The sequence below is a fragment of the Pristiophorus japonicus genome, chromosome 4 (assembly GCF_044704955.1).
Source record: "Pristiophorus japonicus isolate sPriJap1 chromosome 4, sPriJap1.hap1, whole genome shotgun sequence".
In the NCBI taxonomy this organism is placed as follows: Eukaryota; Metazoa; Chordata; class Chondrichthyes; family Pristiophoridae; genus Pristiophorus; species Pristiophorus japonicus.
In genome coordinates this window covers 307,119,307-307,144,660 of record NC_091980.1, presented here as the reverse complement: position 1 = coordinate 307,144,660, position 25,354 = coordinate 307,119,307, and the positions used below count along the sequence as shown (strand labels likewise).

General features: G+C 42.8%; 1 protein-coding gene across 3 annotated transcripts in view; it reads left to right on the top strand.

The window, feature by feature from the left end:
* The window catches only part of smek1 (SMEK homolog 1, suppressor of mek1 (Dictyostelium)), a 134,608-nt gene that overhangs the window by 81,366 nt on the left and 27,888 nt on the right, over positions 1–25,354 (top strand). For all 3 annotated transcript variants that reach the window (XM_070879677.1, XM_070879676.1, XM_070879678.1), the window contains exons 5-8: positions 9,095–9,172; positions 12,554–12,670; positions 15,624–15,740; positions 22,748–22,879. In XM_070879677.1, coding sequence (XP_070735778.1) covers positions 9,095–9,172; positions 12,554–12,670; positions 15,624–15,740; positions 22,748–22,879 — 444 coding nt within the window. The remainder of the gene's footprint in view (positions 1–9,094; positions 9,173–12,553; positions 12,671–15,623; positions 15,741–22,747; positions 22,880–25,354) is intronic.

Below are 25,354 nucleotides of genomic sequence, written 5' to 3'. Positions count from 1 at the left end.
CCTCCTTAAAACCAACCTCCTTTAGCTCGGTATTGATTTTTGTCTGTTTATGTTTCTGGAAAGTGCCTTTAGGGCTCTTTGGTACTTTAAAGACTCGATATAAATGTAAGGTATTTTAACACACATGAAGCAACTATTTTTCTGTGTCTTATTGTAGCATTTGACGACACAAAACATGTGGTGCAGCCCACATATACTTAGAGACAGAGACTGCGTTACTCATGAATTGTAAGGGTGTTTTTTTTAAATTCCACACTACTTTTGCCGTGTTTGCAAAGACCTGAAGACTTGCTGGTCAAGAACTTGCTTAGAGGTTAATCCGTTGAAGTGATCTCTTGCCGCAAATCTTGGCCTGTACTCGGTGGGTTGGGGTGGGGGGTTGTTAGTACCCATTGGCAAATACCAGGGTGTTTTGTGTGTACTTCAGTACACTGGATCGAAGTAGTAAAGCAGCGTTTTGGAGTCAGAACATAAAATCAAGCAATTAAATTGTACAAATGGTCCCCTGGTGGCTCACTATGTTTATGTCAGGCACGGTAGCATAGTTGTGTTGTGTTACTGGAGTAGTAATCCCAATGCCTGAACTAATGATCCAGAGACGTGAGTTCAAGTCCCACCACAGCAACTGGAGAATTTAAATTCAACTAATTAAATAAATCGGGAATAAAAAGCTTGTATCGGTAATGGTGACCATGAAACTGGATTGTTGTAAAAACCCATCTGGTTCACTCGTGTCCGATCGGGAAGGAAATCTCAGCAGGTCAGGCAGCATCTGTGAAGAGGAAGCAGGGTTAACGTTTCCAGATTCCAGCATCCGCAACATTTTGCGTTTGTATTAGGGAAGAAAATTTGCCGTCCTTACCTGGTCTTGGCCTATATGTGACTCCAGACTCACATCAATGTGCTTGACTCTTATTGCCCTCTGAAATGGCCCAGCAAGCCACTTGGTTGTACCAAACTGTTACAAAGAAGTAGACTGCAGCAGTTCAAAAAGGCGGCTCACCACCAGCTTCTCAAGGGCAGTGGGTAATAAATGCTGGCCTTCGCCAGCAATGCCCACATCCCAGGAACAAATTTTTTTTAAATGCAGTGGGTAGCTGAGCTATACCGATCAGGAAGGTTGATTTCTGCTCTGCACTGAGTTAGATTTTATGGCTCGAATTAGGTGATCTAACAATACAACTAATATTTTAAAAATAAATTTTTTTTAAAAAAAGGTAGCAGAATGGATCCAGGTCGCCAGTCACCTGTGTTACCACAGTCACCATTTTGTCAATTTTTTTTATTAGTTCATGGGATGTGGGTGTTGCTGGCAAGGCCAGCATTTATTGCCCATCCTTAAATGCCTTTGAGAAGGTGATGGTGAGTCGCCGCCTTAAAATGTGTAGACCGTGTGGTGAAGGTGCTCCCACGGTGCTGTTCGGAAGGGAGGTCCAGGATTTTGAGCCAGCGACAATGAAGGTGATCTATTTCCAAGTCAGGATGATGTGTGACTTGGAGGGGAACGAGGTGTTCCCAGGTGCCTGCTGCCCAGTCCGCACATTTGGGAGGTGCTGTCAAAGAAACCTTAGCGAATTGCTGCATGCAGCTTGTAGATGGTACACGCTGCAGCCACGGTGTGCTGGTGGTAGTGTGAGTGAATGTTTAAGGTGATGGATGGGGGGCCGATCAAGCGGGCTGTTTTGTCCTGGATGGTGTTGAGCTTCTTGAGTATTGTTGGAGCTGCACTCATCCAGGCAAATGGAGAATATTCCATCACACTCCTGACTTGTGCCTTGTAGATGGTGAAAAAGCTTTGGGGAGTCAGGAGGTGAGTCACTCCATTTTTAAATACAATTTAAATACATTCCATAAAATTGGAAGTATAAGTAACACTTTTCGCAGTTTAAATGTGCAAGTTGTGCGCTTGTTTGTATGAGTTTTGTTTTTCCAGTCGACTGCACAACTAACTAACAAAAACAGAGTGTAGGGATAAATGGTTCATTCTCTGGTTGGCAGCCAGTAATAGTGAGGTGCCGCAGGGATCAGTGTTGGGACCCCAACTATTTACAATCTATATTAACGACTTGGAAGAAGGGACCGACTGTAACATAGCCAAGTTTGCTGACGATACAAAGATGGGAGAAAAAGCAATGTGTGAGGAGGGGGACACAAAATCTGCAAAAGGACAGAGACAGGCTAAGTGAGTGGACAAACATTTGGCAGATGGAGTATAATGTCGGAAAGTGTGAGGTCACTGGCAGAAAAAAATCGAAGAGCAAGTTATTATTTAAATGGAGAAAGATTGCAAAGTGCCGCAGTACAGCGGGACCTGGGGGTACTGGTGCTTGAAACATAAAAGGATAGTATGCAGGTACAGCAAGTGATCAGGAAGGTCAATGGTATCTTGGCCTTTATTGCAAAGGGAATGGAGTATAAAAACAGGTATATATAAGGTATTGATGAGGCCACACCTGGAATATTTCAAGCAGTTTTGGTTTCCATATTTACGAAAGGATATATTTGCTTTGGAGGCAGATCAGAGAAGGTTCACTAGGTTGATTCCGGGGATGAGGGGGTTGAGTTATGAGGAAAGGTTGAGTAGGTTGGGCCTCTACTCATTGGAATTCAGAAGAATGAGAGGTGATCTTATTGAAACATATAAGATTATGAGGGGACTTGACAAGGTGGTTGCAGAGAGGATGTTTCCATTGATGGGGGAGACTAGAACTAGAGGGCACGATCTTAGAATTAGGGGCCGCCCATTTAAAACAGAAATGAGGAGAAATTTCTTCTGAGGGTTGTAAATCTGTGGAATTCGCTACCTCAGAGAGCTGTGGAAGCTGGGACATTGAATAAATTTAAGACAGAAATAGACAGTTTCTTAAACAAGTTTCTTATGGGGAGCGGGCGGGCAAGTGGAGCTGAGTCCATGATCAGATCAGCCATGATCTTATTGAATGGCGGAGCAGGCTCGAGAGGCCGTATGGCCTACTCCTGTTACTATTTCTTATGTTCTTGTGATTTCTGTATTGCCGGGGCCAATATGTCTGGTTTTACATTAACTAGATTTTGAATTCTATATCTTAGCTGGTAGAGTTGAAAAATTAGCACTTCAAGCACCAACAGTGCCAAATTATACAAACATTGTATAGTATGGACTGTACAGATCCAATATTGGTTTAACCATTAGCGCATGTATGCAGCATGCTACACGTATTTGTGTTTCAGTGAATAGTCCAATGTCAGCATTGTATCAATATCCCCACATTTGTGTGAGGAAATAGTCTGTTTTTCTCGAAATTTGAATATTTTAAAAGACAGCAAACTAACTAAGTTTTAAGTTCAAGCCCCACTCCAGCACTTGAATACATAATCTAGGCTGATATTCAGTGCAGTAAGATGGTGTGCTGCACTGTAGGAAATGCCACCTTTTAGATCAAAGTTTAAACCATCCATGCCATTATTTGAAGAGCAGGGGAGTTCACTTCATGTCTTGGCAAACATTTATCCCACAGCCAGTTCGCTCAATTTTTGGTGCGTGATCCCATTAAGTGGCTGCACAGTCCATTCAAATTTTTGCGCAAGCACAGTTTTATTCCATTTAAAAGCCGGTGAGCAGCCTGCACGGGACCTCCAGAAGCAAAAGCACCAAACCCACCAAAAGCAATTAACTATCATTCATCTCATTGCTGTTTGTGAGACCCTGGAGTGCATAAATTGCCTGGACAACCACAGTAACAGCATGTCATAAGAACATAGGAGTAGACTGTTTGGCCCCTCGAGCTTGCTCCACCATTCAATAAGATCATGGCTGATCTGATCTTGGCCTCAGCTCCAGTTCCCATAACCCTTGACTCCCTTATCGTTCAAAAATCTATCTCTACCTTAAATATATTCAATGATCCAGCCTCCATAGCTCTCTGGGGCAGAGAATTCCACAGATTCACAACCCTCAGAGAAGAAATTCCTCCTCATCTAAGTTTTAAATGGGCGACCCCTTATTCTGAAACCATGGCCCCTAGTTCTAGATCCCCCATCAGTGGAAACATCCTCTCTGCATCTACCCTATCAAGCCCCCTCATAATCTTATACATTTCAATAAAATCACTTCTCATTCTTCTAAATACCAATGAGTATAGGCCCAACCTGCTCAACCTTTCTTCATAAGTCAACCCCTTCATCTCGGGAATCAACCTAGTGAACCTTCTCTGAACTGCCTCCAATGCAAGTATATCCCTCTTTAAATAAGGAAATGAAAACAGTATTCCAGGTGTGGGTCTCACCAATGCCCTGTACAGTTGTAGCAAGACTTCCCTACTTTTATACTCCATCCCCCTTGCAATAAAGGATACATTCCATTTGCTTCCTAATTACTTGCTTTCCCACCTATCTTTGTATCATCAGCAAACTTGGCTACATTACACTCGGTCCCTTCATCCAAGTCATTAGTATAGATTGTAAATAGTTGAGGCCCCAGCACTGATTCCTGCGACACCCCACTAGTTACTGTTTGCCAACCTGAAAATTACCCATTTTTCCCGGCACTCTGTTTTCTGTTAGTCAGCCAATCCTCTAACCATGCTAATATATTACCCCCAACCTCGTGAGCTTTTATCTTGTGCAGTAACCTTTTATATGGCACCTTATCGAATGCCTTCTGGAAATCCAAATCACAACATCTACTGTTTCCTCTTTATACCCTGCTCGTTACATCCTCAAAGAACTCTCTCAAATTTGTCAAACATGATTTCCCTTTCATAAAACCATGCTCTCTGTTTGACTGTATTATGATTTTCTAAATGTCCTGCTACTACTTCCTTAATAATGGACTCCAGCATTTTCCCAATGACAGATGTTAGGCTAACTGGTCTATAGTTTCCTGCTTTCTGTCTCTCTCCCTCCCTTAAACAGGGGTGTTACATTTGCAGTTTTCCAATCCACTGGGACCTCTCCAGAATCCAGGGAATTTTGGTAGATTACAAGCAATGCATCCACTGTCTCTGCAGCCACTTCTTCTTTTAAGACCCTAGGATGCAGGCAATTGGGTCCAGGGGACTTGTCCGCCTTTAGACACTTTAGTTTGCCTAATACTTTTTCTCCAGTGATAGGAATTGTTTTAAGTTCTCCCTTTCCTATAACCCCTTGATTATCCATTATTGGGATGCTTTTAGTGTCTTCTACCGTGAAGAGCGATACAAAATATTTGTTCAAAGTCTCTACTATTTCCCTATTTCCCATTATTAATTCCCCAGTCTCATCCTCTAAGGGACCAACATTTACTGTTGCCACTTTTTTCCTTTTTTATAAATCTGTAGTAGCTCTTACTGTCCTTTTTATATTTCTTGCTACTTTACTCTCATAATCTATCTTCTCTCTCTCTATTAATTGTTATAGTCGTCCTTTGCTGGTTTCTAAAAATGCCCCAATCCTCTGGCCTTCCACAAATCATTGCAATATTGTATGCCTTTGTTTTCAATTTGATACCATCCTTTACTTCCTTAGTTATCTACAGTTGGTTCATCCTTCTCTTAGAGTCAACAGTACTTTATTGACTGTGAAGAGCTTTGAGACACCCCGAGGACATGAAAGGCACTATATAAATGCAAGTTTCTTCTTTAACAATTGTGGCAAAGGTCATTTGGAATTATTTACATTAAGCTCACTGTGAATTAGAGCAGAATGAAACTGGTCTGAAGAGGAAACTGGTCTTTATCTGCAGTAAATTCAGGCTGGGAAGATTGAACCAGTTTGAACAAGGAATTGTGTAGAAACCTCTTTTTGTATAGCAGTTTGGACGGTATGCATGTCCTTTCAAAAACAATATACTTGAAACGCAAAGCGGGAAGAGTTTCAATTTGCTGCAATGAATAAGGTCGCTGAGATTTTTCAAAGAGTTAAAGCCGCATCAATTTGTTGAACTGGCTGGTTCTGGTATAATTTAAGAGAATATGCATGAAGGTTTCCCTAATCAAATAACTGGACCAAATAAGATGATTGAAGCAGAATCTCATGTGATGTCTTCTCATTAGATGAATATAACTTATTTCAAAATGTATATTACTGCATTCACTGGGTCCTAACCTATCTATTCGATATAATTTGATTTATGATGTTGAAGATGAGCGAGTGCCAGTGAGTCTGCATAATGATGTCATGGTGCAGCAGAATTGCAGCAGCAACATTCCTTGTATAAGCTCCGATTTCCAGTGATGGGAGATGGAAGGGCATTTGCTTTCTGTTCCAGAACATTATGCATTCTAGGCTTCTTTTGTATTGAACTAGTCATTGTGTAAACTTAAGTTGTGGTTGTTCTAAGCAGAGCACTGTAGCCCGTTGGTGCAGTATAGGATGTGTTGCCAAAGCTCGTTATTTCCCAATCTACTTTTGAAAGTATGGTCAAGCTTTTATCCTGCCATGTATGTTTTACTGAGCAAGTAAAGTGATGAGACAGGGGCCATTATGAAATACACCACAAAAGTTGCAAGGTAAATTGTGTTCGGTGGTACGGAGCCTGTGGGAAGTCAAGAAAGGGATTCTGTAGTTTTGGGGTCTTGGAAATAAAATTGCCAATCTTGACCTACTTTGAGGGTAAAGCTTGTTTCACGGAGTTCTGCTTTGTGCACTTCATTGTTTGTCCATTTGACATCTCAATTGCTCAAAAAACAACTCCGGCCAGTTTCAAGAAGATTGTAAATCTTTTGTGCGACGTCAATCCATTGGCCAAATTAGCAGGTCAGTAGCAGTGTTCAGTAACGTTACTACATTTCTGTAGCTCAACCCTGAACTTTTGGAAGATGCCAGTGATTCCAAGATGGACCAAGTTACATCAGTAATGGAACACTGATTTTTTTTTTTGTAGATTATTTTAACAAAATATCTAATAATATGCAGAATTTGAGAAATGTAAAGAACACTTCACTCTTAGTATCTACTTTAAAAAAAAAGAATTTGTATTTTTCTGTGGCTTATGAGATAGCTGTTATAAGTGCAACATTCAGGGATCTCATATTAATCGGAGTCCAACCATTCCAGACTGGCCATGTGGAAAGAAGTTTTGAAATGAGGAAAACTTACTAATGATTTGGCTGCTGGCCTTTCCTCGTGAAAAAATGCACCAAATGGCTGCTGTGTTTGCTTTAGTAACCATCTTTGCACTCTTCATCGTGTGTTTAAGATGTTTTAATTTAAGGCACTGTGTAAATTAATTATTTTAAATAAACCTTGTTGATCTTCTCTGTATCTTCAACATATCAGTGTTCTAGCGATGGCCTCACCAATAATGTGCACACGGTTAGACTAACATTTTGACTTTTGATCAGATGCCCTCAAGTTGTAATCTGATATTGTGATTTAACTTTGTCGTTGATTCATCCATGTGACTAGAAATCTTGGGTGCATGATCAGCAATCGCACCGAGGTCCTTTCCCTTGCTGGTAAAGTCCCTAATTTGACAGCATATATTACATTTCTCAAATAGTGCTATTTGAAAGTAGCAGGAACTGCTCCGTGTCCTAGCCAACATTCCTCCTCAGCCAGAGCTGCCAGTAAACAGATTAACTGGTCATTCAACTCTTCGCTGTTTTTGATGTCTTGCTGCATGAAAAATAGCTGCTGTGTCAGCCAGCACAACAGCCGCTGCACTTCAGAATAGAGTCTTATGTGAAGAGCTCTGAAATGTTTATAATGTGCTGCAAAAATCCGAGTCTTTCTAAACATTATTCATTCAATGACAGTCACCTTCAGTTGCTACGGTAATTACCAACAACAGTGACATACCTGTACCCACCAGTAACTTTACCCTAGTGTCATAACAGCTCAAAATGCCATCTCCAGATACAGGGAAAAAAATCGCTGGTTGTACTGCTGAGTGTTTCTCACACACCAAATGGACATAGTCCAAATATTTCACACGCCCACTGTTGCAATTTATTGAAATCCTAGTGACAGCACCGCAAAGTGTGGCTAATTCCTTAGAAAATATAAATGCTGAACGTTCTGCTGTTCTGCCAATCACTTTTTAGTGATCGTGAAAAGCAGCACGTACTATATAAGGGGAGCAGCGCAAACATCACTAGTTGCTCTCGTCGCATGATATAGCTGCACAACTTGACCATAAGTGCAGTGTTCTCCTTCTCTCATGCCTTTCCTGCAATGGGCTGTTCCAGTGTTGGTATCTCAAACGAACCTCACGGCACAAGAAACTAACTAACACTGGCACCATAAGCAAGTGTCAATCTGGGCGGCAATTTAATATTGTGACAATGTTTGCATAACTACTGGGCTTCTTTAAAATCCTCAACCAGCTTTGATCACCAGGCCAAGTTAAACTAGGCCAGTGGTTATCGATATCTGACTCCACCTTAACAGATGGGTACAAAGTAACTAGCTGCACATAATAGTGAGAATGGTAGTGCAAGTTTTAATGCCGTATAAATGTACTTGCACCAGAAACACACTTTTTTAAAAAAAATATTCGTTCATGGCAAGGCCAGCATTTATTGCCCATCCCCAGTTGCCCTTGAGAAGGTGGTGGTGCACCTATTTGGGCAACTGGTAGGGCATTATTTATTGCCCATGCCTAGTTACCCTGAGAACATTGAATCCACTGCATAGTGAGGGATTGGAGTCACATGTAGGCCAGACCAGATATGGGTGACAAGTTGGTAGCTTTTATGGTTATTTGTTTTTTTATGCAGGATGCCCACAAATGACCAGATATATTGGCTTCAATTCAATTTAAGCTTACAACCTCAGGGTTGCTAATAGTACCATAACCATTTGTATACAAGTGAACTTCATTGTTTTTTTAAAGGAATCGTAATGGAAAATCAGTATAACTGACTGGCTAAGCATCTGCAGGCATATGTATCTAGTGGCATGAAGAGAATCTAACACAGATACATATTAACACAGATCATAACTTTCTAAGTATAAATCTATTTCTCTTCACTGCTTTGGTCGTGACCATGTGTTATTTTGATTGTGCGGGTGCATTATTGAATGTTTTAGTCCTACAGTAAAGCAGGAAACGCCCAGTTCAGTGGGTCACGGGTGCTTTTCTGTCTATTTTATTAAGTATATCTTGCATGTATTTTTGTTTTCAATCTTCCAGGAAGATGAGAAGTTCCTGACAGAACTTTTTGCACAGTTAACGGACGATGGGACAGATGATGATAAAAGACAGGAACTGGTAAGTGTGGGCATGTCTGTGGGTATGTGTGAGCCGGTTAGGATGTGCAAAGGAGTTTGAGTATAGCCCCCCTCCCAACTGCATTTTGGGCTAGCATTTGTGCCTCAGAGCTAAAATGTAATGTGGTGAATAATGCACATGACCAAAGCTGCCGGTGTTCCTGTACACACAGTCTGTGGAAGTAACTGTATTTGCACCAAGGTGCTTTCATATATTTGGCTCTCACTTCTATGTCTGTAGCCCTACATACTCCTAAGTACTCCAAACCAGTGAGTTTTTAATTCTGTACGCCTGTTTAAAATGGGAATTATAAAGAAAAGTACTTTTGATGACACTGCAGTGCCAGTAATTTTTGTGTAGGCACATGCAGGAAACAAGCAAATGTGTTACAAACTTCACAGTTCTATTTGGACTGGATGCAAATGGTGTAAAAGGGCTGGGTGCTGAGATCCTACTCTGACCAGGTCTAGTGCTTAACTAAAGAATAATCTGGATTATAAATCAGGACTGTCTTTGTGGAAACATAGAAACATAGAAAATAGGTGCAGGAGTAGGCCATTCAGCCCTTCTAGCCTGCACCGCCATTCAATGAGTTCATGGCTGAACATGAAACTTCAGTACCCCCTTCCTGCTTTCTCGCCATAACCCTTGATCCCCCGAGTAGAAAGGACTTCATCTAACTCCCTTTTGAATATATTTAGTGAATTGGCCTCAACTACTTTCTGTGGTAGAGAATTCCACAGGTTCACCACTCTCTGGGTGAAGAAGTTTCTCCTCATCTCGGTCCTAAATGGCTTACCCCTTATCCTCAGACTGTGACCCCTGGTTCTGGACTTCCCCAACATTGGGAACATTCTTCCTGCATCTAACCTGTCTAAACCCGTCAGAATTTTAAACGTTTCCATGAGGTCCCCTCTCATTCTTCTGAACTCCAGTGAATACAAGCCCAGTTGATCCAGTCTTTCTTGATATGTCAGTCCCGTCATCCCGGGAATCAGTCTGGTGAATCTTCGCTGCACTCCCTCAATAGCAAGAATGTCCTTCCTCAAGTTAGGAGACCAAAACTGTACACAATACTCCAGGTGTGGCCTCACCAAGGCCCTGTACAACTGTAGCAACACCTCCCTGCCCCTGTATTCAAATCCCCTCGCTATGAAGGCCAACATGCCATTTGCTTTCTTAACCGCCTGCTGTACCTGCATGCCAACCTTCAATGACTGATGTACCATGACACCCAGGTCTCGTTGCACCTTCCCTTTTCATAATCTGTCACCATTCAGATAATAGTCTGTCTCTCTGTTTTTACCACCAAAGTGGATGACCTCACATTTATCCACATTATACTTCATCTGCCATGCATTTGCCCACTCACCTAACCTATCCAAGTCACTCTGCAGCCTAATAGCATCCTCCTCGCAGCTCACACTGCCACCCAACTTAGTGTCATCCGCAAATTTGGAGATACTGCATTTAATCCCCTCGTCTAAATCATTAATGTACAATGTAAACAGCTGGGGCCCCAGCACAGAACCTTGCGGCACCCCACTAGTCACTGCCTGCCATTCTGAAAAGTACCCGTTTACTCCTACTCTTTGCTTCCTGTCTGACAACCAGTTCTCAATCCACGTCAGCACACTACCCCCAATCCCATGTGCTTTAACTTTGCACATTAATCTCTTGTGTGGGACCTTGTCGAAAGCCTTCTGAAAGTCCAAATATACCACATCAACTGATTCTCCTTTGTCCACTTAGGGGAGGGGTGGATGGGAAGAGAATATTTTTTTTTTAATTCAAATCTCTGCCAATTTCGAAAAAATCTATATATTTTTAAAAACAAGTGAATTTTCTCACTTGTATGGTGACTTGTCCTGCTGGATCTCCTCAGCTCCAGGCTGCTTCAGTGACATCAACAATGGGGAGGTGTCATGCACATGCCAGAGCAACTTCGCTGCAGTGTTTTGAGGACCACAGCTTGAAACAGCCAAAGCCAGTTCCCAGTCACAATTGGCCCTCCATGGAAGAGTCCCAAGCATATTTTTAAGCCAGTACGTTCGGCAGCGTGCAATGAGGAGGAATGCTTTGAGCAAAAGTTATTTCCCCCCCACCACTCCAAAAAAAAAATGGATCCACTTATGCTGCCCTACCAGACACTGATTGGGACTGATGGCTGGCAGTGTAGTTTATTCATAAGATTAGACGTTCTTAACCAACAGTAACAGTGTTCAAGTCCATGGAGGGCAGGCTGTTACTTCTGTCATCCTGCATCACTTAGTGAGTACATAGCTCTCTGAAGGACCAGTATTGTGTTTAAGCTCACAGATATGACCAGGGTTACCTGCAGCATGGCTTCAACAAAATGGAAAAAGTAACCAGGTTTCCATTTTTTTTTTTAATCGCGATTTAATTTTAATGATTATCTGTGAACTGTTTTTAAATGATGCATGAAAACTGGTGCTTATAAATTGTTTTTCAATCTTCCAAATGTGAAAATTTTTCGTGAAAAGTTCTGCATCCAAGGGTCTTAAAAGAAGTGGTTGCAGAGATGGTGGATGCATTGATTGTAGTCTACCAAAATTCCCTGGATTGTGGGGCGGTCCCAGCGGATTGGAAAACTGCAAATGTAACGCCCCTATTTTTTAAAAAAAAAGGAGGCAGACAAAAAGCCTAACCTCTGTCGTTGGGAAAATGCTGGAGTCCATTATTAATGAAGCAATAACAGGACATTTGGAAAAGCATAATTCAATTAAGCAGAGTCAGCATGGTTTTATGAAAGGGAAATCAGGTTTGACAAATTTGCTGGAGTTCTTTAAGCTTGTAACAAGCAGGATGAATAAGGGGGAACCATTGGATGTAGTGGATTTGGATTTCCAGAAGGCATTCGATAAGGTGCAGAGAAAGCATTACAAGGACACCCTCAAAGCCTCCCTGATAAAGTGCGACATCCCCACTGACACCTGGGAGTCCCTGGCCATAGATTGCCCCAAGTGAAGGAAGTGCATTCAGGAGGGCGCCGAGAGTATGCAGAACTCAAGCGCAGGCAGCGGAAGGAGCGTGCGGCAAACCAGGCTCCCCTCCCACCCTTTCCCTCAACGACTATCTGTCCTACCTGTGACAGAAACTGTGGTTCTCGTATTGGACTGTACAGCCACCTAAAAACTCATGCTAAGAGTGGAAGCAAGTCTTCCTCGATCCCGAGGGACTGCCTATGATGATGACATAAAAGGTTACTGGTGAATTTGGGAGTATTGGTTAAGAGCATGGAATTGCGATTGTGGTGCTCAAAGCAAACTTAGTGAGTATCGTCGGATTAGTGGATGAATGGAATGAATGTTGACATGTGGTCTGATTCATCCCCAAAACACAATTTTGCTTTTGTTTCAGGTGAATTTTCTGAAAGAATTTTGCGCATTTTCTCAAACTTTGCAACCTCAAAACAGGGACTCTTTCTTCAAGACATTGTCAAATATGGGCATACTGCCAGCTCTTGAGGTCATTTTGGTAAGTTGTTCATTAAAGTGCACAAATTGCTGAGCGTACAGTTCCACAGGTGACAGCAGCTCTCCAGTACCTCACCAAAGTGACCATTCTACACGTGAGCCCAACAGTGAGTGCCGGGAAACTGTTTGACCACGGGAAGCCCACTCCTGTTCTCACCTGATCGCCACACGTGCAAACACTCACAGCAGGAGTTGCTCGATGGTAATCGAGAGCAGGAACCCTGACTGATTATCTTGTTCCCCCTGTAGACCAACGGTACTGAGGCCAATTGTAGTACACTTCTTCCACCCAATGATCAGACTGGGGAATTCAATTTGGATCCTGGTTGTTTGGCTCAGTGATCTCTTTCTCAAACCCCCCCCATCATCATTGTCCCAAATGGCTGCATTTGCCCACTGGGAAAGAGTCTTTAACCAAGAAATCATATCTTGGACCACCTACTTGTACCAAATGCTCATTTACTTTTAATTTTCAATGATCCAGGGTTTCCCTACGTTCATTTAGAATGGGTGACATTAGCATTTCACACAACACTTCCGAACAGAAGCTTGCTGTGTGCTTAAGATGTTAATGTTGATGGTGTATGTTTTAAAGAGCACTTTACTGTGAAAGCACAGATGTTGTTCTTGGTTAGAGCAGCGTGTGGGTGGATGGGGTGGGGGGGCGGTGATTGCATGCCTTTAATTTGTGTTGCTACTTTGAAGTTCTGCAGAGCGCATTACTTAAGACACAAATAGATCGAGAAAGCAGTCATGAGCTATTTTACTTAACGTGATTAAAATATTGCTGTACCATGTGTGGAGCAAGAGGGAGGAACATCTAGCTGAACATTTATAATGCAGACAGACTTCTATCCAAAGCATATTTAGTTTGATTTTGTGGCAACTGATTAGTTTCAGCTAATCGTCAGGTGGTCAGGAGGAACCAACGGACTCAAAATAGAACGGAACGCTTGCACTGGGCACCGAGGAGAGCCGCCGTCTACGTAACTACAGCTTCAGGAGGCCTGAATAGCAGCACCAGGGTGTCATGGGTCCTGCTCCTGGCGCACCCTGGACCTAGCCCTCCCCCTGCTGGCCTGACTACTGTCCCCACTCGAGGTCTCACAGGACCTCGTGTGTGTGGAGGCGTAGGCTAGGACCCTGAAGCGATATGGGAATGTAATATCTATGCGGAACAGCTTTACAGACAACCAGCTTTAGTACGACAGCAGCTGCAAGGAAATTGAACCGAGTCGTGTTATGTTGCAAATAGAAACACTGCCAGATCGGCTGCTTCATGCAGTGCTGTCTCGAATCAAAATAAATGAAATCGTTTTTTTTTTTAGAAAGTGGGAAAAAAATATTAGTCTCCTGTCTTGTATGAGAAATTAGTTGCCCTAGTCAAGGTCCTGGAGCAGTGCCACAGAGTAGTAACCCCCCCCCCCCCCACCCACTCCCACCATCAAGTGACACACAAACAGCAGGTTCCTCCCTTTATATCTCGCCTTCGCTTTCGGACTTCAATTCCTATTGTGAGTCTTCATGACTGGAACCTTCAGTATCGGGTGCATGCAAGATTTTCCAGTCCTGATTGGGATCAAGGACCACAAAGGATGCCAAGAAGATCTGTAATCTATGGATCAGCTTTCTAATGGGACCACAAAGTTTTGAGGCATGGCTTTGTGAGGGACATCTCCAGCCCTTCCTCTCAGATGGGCGTTTAGGTTCAGAGAGACGGGAAGAAAATAAATAATTATTAAGCAAAGCTTTATTTTTTTTATAAATGGTACAGGGGTACTTACTGTTTCTTTCATTTTTACTTTAGGATTGCTTTCCGTCTTTACAATCCTATCTTTTCAATCCTAGTTATATGTTCTCAGTTTACTGGCTGTTTCCTGGGCATACTATACCCTCAGTGTCTCTGCTCCAGGTATTTTACTCTGCTATGCCCAAAATGACAGGGACCAATCGTGCCATGATATTGTCTCCTGCTCCCTGAAACCATCGCTGTTAATTCTTCACGTTGCAGCTGTGTGCACCGTGCTACCCTCCCACAAAGCACTTGAGTAATCGTACAGATCATATAACACGTGGGCTGATTGAAATATTTGCTTACACTAGTTTAAAGGTATTTAGAACAAAAAAGGCCTTGATTTTAAATTTTGCAAGTTTTGATGGATAGATCATTAAAACTTATCAGTTCGGTGGTTGTTTTTGCAGGTAGTTGAAAACACATGAAATTTTGACCTGTAGCTAGGATGTGACCTACAAGTCTGAGCAGATGATGTTGAAATTGAATCTGGCCTCGGTGAGGCTGCATCTGGAGTACTGCATTAAGATTTTGGTCTCCGTATTACAGGAAAGATGTAGTAGAATTGGAGAGAGTCCAGGGGAGGGTTAGGGGATTGTTTCATGAACAACAGACTTGGTTATGAGGAAAGATTTCTACCCTGGGACTTCTCTGTCTTGAGAAGCATAGCAAGAGAGGGACTTGATAGAGGTCTTTAAGATTTTCATAGAGAATTCAGATCCAAGAAATTGTCGGGCATAGGATTCAAGGACTAAGCGACATAATTTAAAGGGCGGGAGGAAGTTTAAAAAAAATCTGAACCGTTAGATGATTTTAGTAAGGGAGATCGAACTGTGGAGCAGATCACCAAGAGTGGATAGAATAGAAAACTCTGGCAGTGTTTCAAAACGGACTGGATGAATTCTTGTTGGGGAAACAAGATAAAGGGTTATAGATTCCTGAATCCGTGTAAGGAACCAGATTGGTTTATCTAGCCTACTGTTCCAGATCTCCAACGATCTCTTTCTCAAAACACTGCTATATTTTTGTATTTAATATATAGTAGCAGTCGTGAACGTTCTGATAGAGTAATTTGACCAAGATCTCACTGTTTTCTTTCCGAGTCTGCCTATTGTGTGCTAACTCTGTATACCTTACTAACTTTTCAAATATTGATTTCCAGGGTATGGATGACGTTCAGGTGCGAAGTGCAGCCACTGATATATTTTCCTATTTGGTCGAGTACAATCCCTCCATGGTACGAGAATTTGTCATGCAGGAAGCTCAACAAAACGATGATGTGAGTACTTGGAAATTGTGGGTTTCTTAAATGTTTGAACTTTGCTGGAATATAGTCTATGCTGCTTTACACGAGCTAGATGGACTAATTGTCAAAGCATTACTGTATTACCATGTATTTAATATACAGTTCTAGTATTGAAGGTATCAAGATGTAGTGATTAATCTATCTGAGTCAGAAGGTCGTGGGTTCAAACCCACGCCAGAGACTTGTGCACATAATCCAGATCGACACTCAGTGCCAGTGCACTGTCGGAGCAGCCTGCTTTCGGATGAAACATTAAACCCAGGCCCAGCCTGCCCCCTCAGGTGGACATAAAAGATCTCACAGCGAAAAAGAGGAAAGTTCTCCGAGATTTATAATCCCTCAACCAACATCACTAAAACAGATTGTCTGATCATGTACCTCATGTGATTGTGAGACCTTGCTGTGTGCAAATTGGCTACTGCGTTTCCTACTTTACAACAGTGGCTACATTTCAAAAGTACAGTTGAACCTCTCAAAACCGGCACTCTTTAATCCGGCAACCTCCTTTGTCCGGCATCATTCCCGGCACGTGCGCAGAAAGCAGTCGGGCCGTTGACAGCAACGTTGTCAGCATTACCCTTCGTTGACGTTTAATACAGCAGCCGCATTCTGTTGTTTAAATCTTTCCTCCTCTTGCTGGCGCCCTCCCCTCCCCCAACGGTTGCTGGGCTAGAAATGTTGCACGGTAGGCTTCAGTACAATGTCATCAGCAGTGGGTGAATCGGCACTAAATGCTACGCAGTAGGCTTCTGTACGTCGTCGTCAGCAGTGGGTGAATCAGGACTAAATGCTGCGCAGTAGGCTTCTGTACAACGTTGTCGTCAGCAGTGGGTGAATCGGGACTAAATGCTACGCAGTAGGCTTCTGTACAACGTCGTTGTCAGCAGCGTTATCGGCAGTGGGTGAATCGGGACTAAGTGCTGTGTGGTAGGCTTCTGTACAACGTCGTTGTCAGCAGTGGGTGAATCGGGACTAAATGCTGCGCAGTAGGCTTCTGTACGTCGTTGTCAGCAGTGGGTGAATCGGAACTAAATGCTGTGCAGTAGGCTTCTGTACCATATCGTCAGCAGTGGGTGAATCGGGACTAAATGCTGCACAGTAGGCTTCTGTACAACGTCGTTGTTGCAGTGAGTGAATCGAGACTAAATGCTGTGCAGTAGGCTTCTGTACCATATCGTTGTCAGCAGTGGGTGAATCGGGACTAAATGTTGCACAGTAGGCTTCTGTACAACGTCGTTGTCAGCAGTGTTATCGGCAGCGGGTGAATCGGGACTAAATGTCGACAGTAGCCTTCTGCGCAGCGCATGCACAAATCTAGCTTCGGGGTCGGGGCGCCATCTTTTGAGACGACATTCAATAAAGCAGCGCGGAGAAAGAGTTTTGGAGCCAGACCGTGGCGGAGACGGTCAGGAGGCACGAGTGCGTTCATCAGGACCAGGTAAGTTGAGGGTCAGCGTGACCTCCCGTCGTCCGGCAAATTCTTTTGTCTGGCACAGGCCAGGTCCCGAGGGTGCCGGATAAGAGAGGTTCAACCTGTACTTCATTGGCTGTAGAGTGCTTTAGGACATCCTGAGGTTGTGAAAGGTGCTACATAAATGCAAGTGCTTTTTTTAATATAAAACGTTAAGATCACAGTTGGAGGAACGTGAACAGTTTTGGACTGCACGTCATAGGAAAGAGTGTTGAGGCAAAGGCGAGGGTATTGTACAGGTTCGCTAGGATACTGCCTGGCATGAGGAAATACAAATATGAAATAATAGTTGAAAATTTAGGGATATTTTCATTGGAACTGATATTAAGAATTTTTTTTGACATATTTTAAAATTGTGAAAGTTTGGGACAGAATAGCTACAAACAGAGTTTCCGAGAATTGAGGGTGTTAGAATAAGTGGACATAAATACAAGATTGTGAGATTTAGGACAGAGAGCAAGAGAAATGTTTTTTCACAGGGTTATGGGGGCGTTGAATGTACTAGCGGAGTTACTGATTGAAGCAGAGTCTGCATCAACATTTAAGAATAGATTAGATAGGTGGTTGAACAAAAGGGATATGGGAACAAGGTGGGCAAGTGGGATTACAACTGCTCCTCGTGCGGAGGATAAACAACTGGTTGGGCTGAACAGCCTATTTCTGTGTTGTAAATTCTATGTAATTCTATTTTGAAATGTTGTTGATTTAAATGTTCACGATTTGATGTATTTTGTTCTCATTATGACAAGGGATGCCTGTTCTGTGGAATGAAACAATGTCCATACACATTAAACCATCCTTAAAAACTCTAGGTTAACTATGGATTGTGTTTTGCAAATGATTCTGAGCCATTTAAAGTACTTTTCTGCCAGTAGCTGTTGACTTCCCAATTGAACTAAATCATTATCATAGGCAGTCCCTCGAAATCGAGGAAGACTTGCTTCCTCTCAAAGTGAGTTCTCAGGTGACTGAACACTCCAATACGGGAATTACAGTGTCTGTCACAGGTGGGACAGATAGTGGTTGAAGGAAAGGGGGGTGGGGAGTCTGGTTTGCCGCGCGCTCCTTCCGCTGCCTGCGCTTGCTTTCTGTATGCTCTCGGTGACGAGACTCGAGGTGCTCAGCGCCCTCCCGGATGCTCTTCCTCCATTTAGGGCGGTCTTTGACTATGGACACCCAGGTATCGGTGGAGATGTTGCATTTTATCAAGGAGGCTTTGAGGGTGTCCTTGAAACGTTTCCTCTGCCCACCTTTGGCTTGCTTGCCATGTAGGAGTTCCGAGTAGAGCACTTGCTTTGGGAGTCTCGTGTCAGGCATGCGAACAATGTTGCCCACCCAACGGAGCTGGTCGAGTGTGGTCAGTGCTTCGATGCTGGGGATGTTGTCCTGATCAAGGACACTAATGTTGCTGCGTCTGTCCTCCCAGGGGATTTTCAGGATCTTGCGGAGACATCGTTGGTGGTATTTGTCCAGTGATTTGAGGTGTCTTCTGTATATGGCCCACATCTCTGAGCCATACAGGGCGGCGGGTATCACTACAGCCCTGTGGGCCACTAAATAGTAAAAACTAAATAGTAGTTACTCGTGGTGATTGGCAAATGATTGTACAGCTGAATGTTTTTCTCAGCTTCACAAATTACTTTTTTGAAGTGCACTAACTGTTATGAAGCCATAAAGCAGCATCCATTCTGGGTCAGCAACACCTCCCCAGCAGCGAAGAGATGAGTGACCACTTAATCTGTGTTTTGGGCGGGGGTGGGGGGTAGGGTTATTTTTATTTTGGCCAGGGCACCAGGTGAAACTTCCTGCTCCTTTTCAAATAGTGCCATGGGATTGTTAACATCCCAGCTGAACAGATAGTCAGGAACTCCGTTTGGCACCCCATCTGAAGGATATCATTTCTGACAATGCGTCACTCTCTACTGCACTTGGAATGCTTATGAGTGCGCACCAACAACTTTCTGTTGTGGCTACGAACTGAGCCAAGCTGGCAACTTTTAAGCTTACTTCGGTTTGATGAGACCCACCAGACTGACTTAAATTAATGAGGCAAGATTTAGGGCTAGTAATATATCAAGGAGCTCATGCTCCTTAAACTTGCTCCATGTACCTGTTTAAACTTATTTCATGTATAAATATTCACCCAGTGCATTTATAATATACCTTCTATATATAAAGTGGAATACCAAAATTGCAATGGAAAAATAAACTGGATGGATAGGGGTTTGATTCCTCTAAGGTGCCAAACATGTTGTCCACTCATGTCCCAAATCAGCATGTTGTATGAATCTGTTAACCATGTAATTGGAATCCTCATAAAAATCTCCATTTGGCCTTCATGTATCAGACACCAAGCTGGAGTTCAAATTGATCAATAAATCTTATCTCTCAAGAGGAAACTAAAAACAAAAGTCTATTTTTGTGCTCTTACAATTATTTAAAGTAAAAGATAATCTGTAATATTGCAGTTGAAAAGTTAGGAATACATTTTCTCACATCCTTCAAAACCCATAAGATAAGATCTTTGTTAGACTAATGTGTAGTTCTGAAAATGTTCCGAAAAAAAATCAGGAATTTAGTGGTTGACTACATGATCTGCTTTTCAGTACAGTATTAAGCATGATGTATATCGTAGCACACATTCCCAGGAATCAAAATACAACATTAATGCAAATCTGCCAGAATAGTTTATTATAAGGGACCATTGCTGTATTGTTTAATTAGGGAATGAAAAACATACCTCCAATAGGAAGTATTTAATTGTTCTTGCTGTTTCACTTTCTTCCCTCCACCTCCTTGTTTAGTGGTCAGAGGAATCGAGTTATGTGTGAGAGAGACAGACAGAGAGGGAGAGTTATTGGTGTTTCGGCCCATTAGCAGCCCTTTTGCAGTGGAGCAAGGTCCTGGGGGATTGGTGCTAAAAGTGTGTCTCTGTTGACTCAACAGAGATCAGATCATTTTCTTATATAGCTATAGAAACTGCTCTGAAATGTGAGCGTCATTTATCTGTTTAACAGTAAGGACGAAAATATAGGCTTGCACCCATAGTTGGAACTGAGCATAGAAATTGGCCAAGGGCTACAGTCTTGATGTTTCAACAATTCTCACACAGAACAACCCTCTTAAACCTCAGCTCAGCACCAACATTTTTAAAACGCTTTGCGGCACACCCTGGGCTTCCAACGCCATAAAGGAGAGACTTTGACACCAGTAATTGAAACACCCTGCTTGTCATCCTCTCCTTGGATGAGAGACGAGGAAAGAACTCGCTTGTACATCATCTTGAGACAGGAGAATAGAAGACCACACCTTGCAAATACTTAGTTTTAATTTTATTTTTTAAACTTGTCAAATAATTTCAACTGCAGATTTCACTTTATCCCCGACTTCTCCAAAATAAATCCAATTAAACAGCGCTTTCCACCTCACAGTGTCTGCATGTTAACATCAAACTGCGACCATGTGGAGTGGTTGAGGCGAGTAGCATAGATGCATTTCTGGGGAAGCCAGATAAGTATATGAGGGAGAAAGGATTGGAAGGTTCTGTTGGTAGGGTGAAAGGAGGATGGTGTGGAGCATAAAACTGCAGCCCTGCTGTAAACGCTACTCTTCTTTCTGGCAAAGCTCCACAGAAGCTCTGCTTCCTCAGAAAACTGCCCATCATTTTGAGCGGTCAAAAATTCACCTGTAACTCAACAGCCACATGGTAACCAGCATGTCACGCTACTGCAGGTGGAGCTATGAAGTCTTACCCCACTCCTCTGTTCGCTCCCTACACTCTTTACTTTCAGGTAACTATCTAATTCCATTTATAATCTAGAAGATCTGTCTGATCAACCCTCCAACCTTTTCCGATCTAGGGGAGGGAGAGGGAGAAACCCTGATTTATCAAATCTCTTTTCATAACTGTAACCCCTCATCCCTGGTAACATCCTAGTTGATATACCCAGCACCATTTCCATTGCTTTTATAACCTTTCTCTAATGGATTGCCCATAACCATACACAGTACTCCACCAATTAAGGTCTTGTGCAACACTAGCATTATTACCTTGCTTCTGTACTGCATGATTCTAGATAGAAAATCAAAGATTCCTTGTGCCTTTATTTGCCTTATCCGATTGAGCAGGCACCTTTTAGTGTCCTGTATCTGCACCAAGGTCCTCTGCTCCTCTACTCCATTATGTGTCAGCTGTGGCTCAGTGGGTAGCATTCTCACCTCTGAGTCAGAAGGCTGTAGGTTCAAATCCCACTCCAGGGACTTGACCACCAAAAAATCTAGGCTGACACTCCAGTGCAATGCTGAGGGAGGGCTGCACTGTCGGAGGTGCCGTCTTTTGGATGAGACGTTAAGCCGAGGCCCCGTCTGCTCTCAAGTGGACGTAAAAGATCCCATGACACTATTTCAAAGAAGAGCAGGGTAGTTCTCCCCATTGTCCTGGCTAATATTTATCCCTCAATTAATATAACAAAAAAACAGATTATCTGGTCATTATCACATTGCTGTTTGTGGGAGCTTGCTGTGCGCAAATTGGCTGCCGTGTTTCCCACATTACAACAATGACTACACTCAATGTACTTATTTGGCTGTAAAGCGATTTGAGATGTCTGATGGTCGGGGAAGGCGCTATATAAATCCATGTCTTTAATTCTGATAATTTTATGGTGTACTTCTATTCCAAAATCTAACATGCTTCAACTTTATTTAAAGACATTATAGAGGACTTGGAAATTAGTTATGTAATGTATGTAAAATATACTGTGCTGTATTTGTGTATTCCAATTATTCGATCACCTTTTTTTCTTGTGTAATTTGCTTGAGCCACAAAAAAATAGCTGTAGTTTCAGTTCCTTGTAGTAAAATTGTCTTAACCTTTGAAGCTCAAGTTCACAAGTTGAAGTGTAAAACCAGAAGTTATGATTATACAGGAAATAATTAGGATATGTACTTGGACTGATAGTGTTCTCCCTGTATCCTTGTGCAGTGATGCCTGTTAGCGCATGCAGCAAAACCTGTGAAGTGTTACTGCTTTGTGGTTTTGACTGAATGTTCTCCCACTGACAGTAAGAAATCTCAGAATTGTACATAATAAAAACACAATTCACCTTATTTCCTCGCTACTTTAATGACCCCGATTATATTGGGAATACTAGAAGCGTTGTATATTCTAAACAGAAAACACTGATTTTCAGAACAATCAGCCCTTGACACTTTCAAGTATCGTTGAATACAAGTAAAGCAAGGTGGTTATGCATGATGAAAGCCTAAACCAGCAGACACAACTGAACTTGAATGGCAAAAAAACCCGAAGAATGTGTGTGCTTGTGACACTTGTATTCCGTTTAGTACTTCGCTTTTCCCTAAACCATCCACCACTATTGTGTGAAACGTGGGACACTCACGTGGGAGAGAGCTGTTATGTGGCCACTCGGTGATCAGTACAGTGCTGCACTAGTTCACATCTTGGTTTGAATATGAAACTTATAGTTATTGGTGTACTTTCTTTTAGGATATCCTGCTCATCAATCTCATCATTGAACATATGATTTGTGATCCAGATCCTGAGCTGGGCGGTGCAGTCCAACTTATGGGACTACTCCGCACTTTAGTTGACCCTGAGAACATGTTGGCCACAGCCAATGTAAGTATATTGTTTTTATAAGTTGCATTCTATTTTCCAGTTATCCAGGTGTTCATAACTGACCATTTTCTGCATTTAAATTATTTTAATATAAAAACTTAGTATTTCGTCTTAACCCACACCTCCATCATCCTCCCCTGGTTGCCACCTCCAACTGAGTCCAGAGGTGTTGAACCTTGGTGCTTCTCTTAACCCTTGAGCTCAGCTTTCTTCATCCCGTTAGTCCTTTACCAAGATTGCTTTCTTGGTCCTCTAAAACATCGGCAGCTGCCTCCCCCGCTGCCACGAAACCTCAATCCATAACTTTATCTCATTGAGGCCGAATTTCTCCAACGCTCTCGTTGCCATCCTTTCACCCTTAAACACAGTCATCTGGAATGCCCAGACCTCTGTGCTCATCCACACATCTATACGGCCTGCATCTCCATCATCTGCCCATCCTTGTCACGGTCCACATATACCCAAAAGAAAAGATCCTTGTTCTTCCTTTGAAGTCCCTTCTTGGCCTTTCCTAGCCCTACCTCCATAATCTCCTTCATGTTGTCTTGCCCCATTGGGTACCATTCTCATTCTCTCTTCCACCATTGACAGACACTTTTTCAGCCCATATTCCTCCGCCCTCCAAATTCGCTTCTTCGGCACGGTCAGCTTGTCACTTCCTTCCTGCTTTCAAAAACCTAAATATCCTTCTCTTTGATTGCTCTTTCACCCCCTGCCAACCGCGCACTCTCTTTACTGCTTTGTGTCCATCCTGGGATGTCTCCTAACACACGAGGAGCATTATAGAAATTAAGTGTAATTGCCATGTGTGCGCGTTCCTTTCCACTTGAGTGGGATTTTTTCTTTTATTCGTTCTGGGATGTGAGCGTCGCTGACAAGGCCGGCATTTATTGCCCATCCCTAATTGCTTTGAGAAGGTGGTGAGCCCCCTTGAACCGTTGCAGTCCGTGTGGTGAGAAGGTACTGTTGGGGAGGAGGTGCCAGGATTTTGACCCAGCGATGATGAAGGAATGGCAATATAGTTCCAAGTCGGGATGGTGTGTGACTTGGAGGTGATTGTGTTCCCATGCGCCTGCTGCAATTGTCCTTCTAAGTGGTAGAGGGCGTGGGTTCGGGAGGTACTGCCGGAGAAGTCTTGGCGAGCTGCTGCAGTGCATCTTGTGGGCGGTACACACTGCAGCCACGGTACACCGGTGGTGGAGGGAGTGAATGTTGAAGGTGGTGGATGACGCGCCAATCAATGGGGCTGCTTTGTCCTGGCTGGTGTTGAGCTTTTTGAGTGTTGTTGGAGCTGCACTCATCCAGGCAAGTGGAGAGTTTTAGAGGATGCATCAAATAGTGCATTACGGAGGGGGTGGGGTGGAATTCTCATATTCTTTGTTTAACTGGAACCTGCTGACCGAATATCATACTTGAGTTTGACTAGCAGCTGTCCAATTTAATGTGGGAACCTTCATTAGTTCAACAGGTGAAGACTTTGCACATTTACAAGCATTAGTTTGAGCCCTTCAAAACAAAGCTTTTTTTTCAAGATTAGCTTTGCCAATCCATAGTTGGTGTGTGCAAGTTACGCCTGATCATAAATGCACAATGCATTTAGCTCCTAAATGATGCAATATAGTGATGTTGGGTTGTGCCTTTCTTGTTTTCGATACCTGACCTTTTTTTCCATTGAACTCCTTTTGCTCGGCACTGATTCTTATAAGCTAGGAGGTTTAAAATTTCCAGCTACAACAACTCTGTTTGTTGCCACTTAAATTGCAGATTTGTTCACTAATAGAAATGATCTTCTCCCCCAAAAATATGCACTTGCTCAGAAGTTGCTAATGGCTTTCAGCATCAAATTTCAAATACTACGCCACCTTTGATAAATTGTGTGTGCATACACTCTTTATCACAACGATACGTGATCCGTGCACAAAAGCAAGTTGCACCCTTTTTCTCTGTACCATTGATCAGTCAACTGGATGTGTTGATGTCTAAAAGGACTTGAGGACGTGAGGGTGGTATCATCAGTTTTTCAAAGGACCTATGAGATGAAAGCGCACCTGCTGCTATGGTGGCCTGCAAAGAAAATGTGGCCCAAATCAATGAAACCTGCGGCATTAGGGTTTTGCTGTAACTGTACGAGGTGGGGTTGGGGGGCAGAATCGGCAATGAAGCTCCTGTTTGTGTCACCAGTCACTGATTAAGATTGTCAGTTCAGCACAAGTAAGGCAAGGATGCTCCATGAAGGCCAATTCGGCTAAACCAGTGACTCTGGACAAGAACTACAAAGAAGCTAATCTTGATAGATGCTCGGTGATGATCAAAACTTAGCCGTGGTGTGTTTTTAAAAGGCTGCGCAAGATAAATGAGATTATTTTGCCTGTCTCCAAACAATCCCCTTTGAGGCATTGAGACTACTTTGTTTCAGGTATATGTGTCTTGGGATTAGTGCAGAAGTACACCAGTAATTCTCCATCGGCCTGTTCA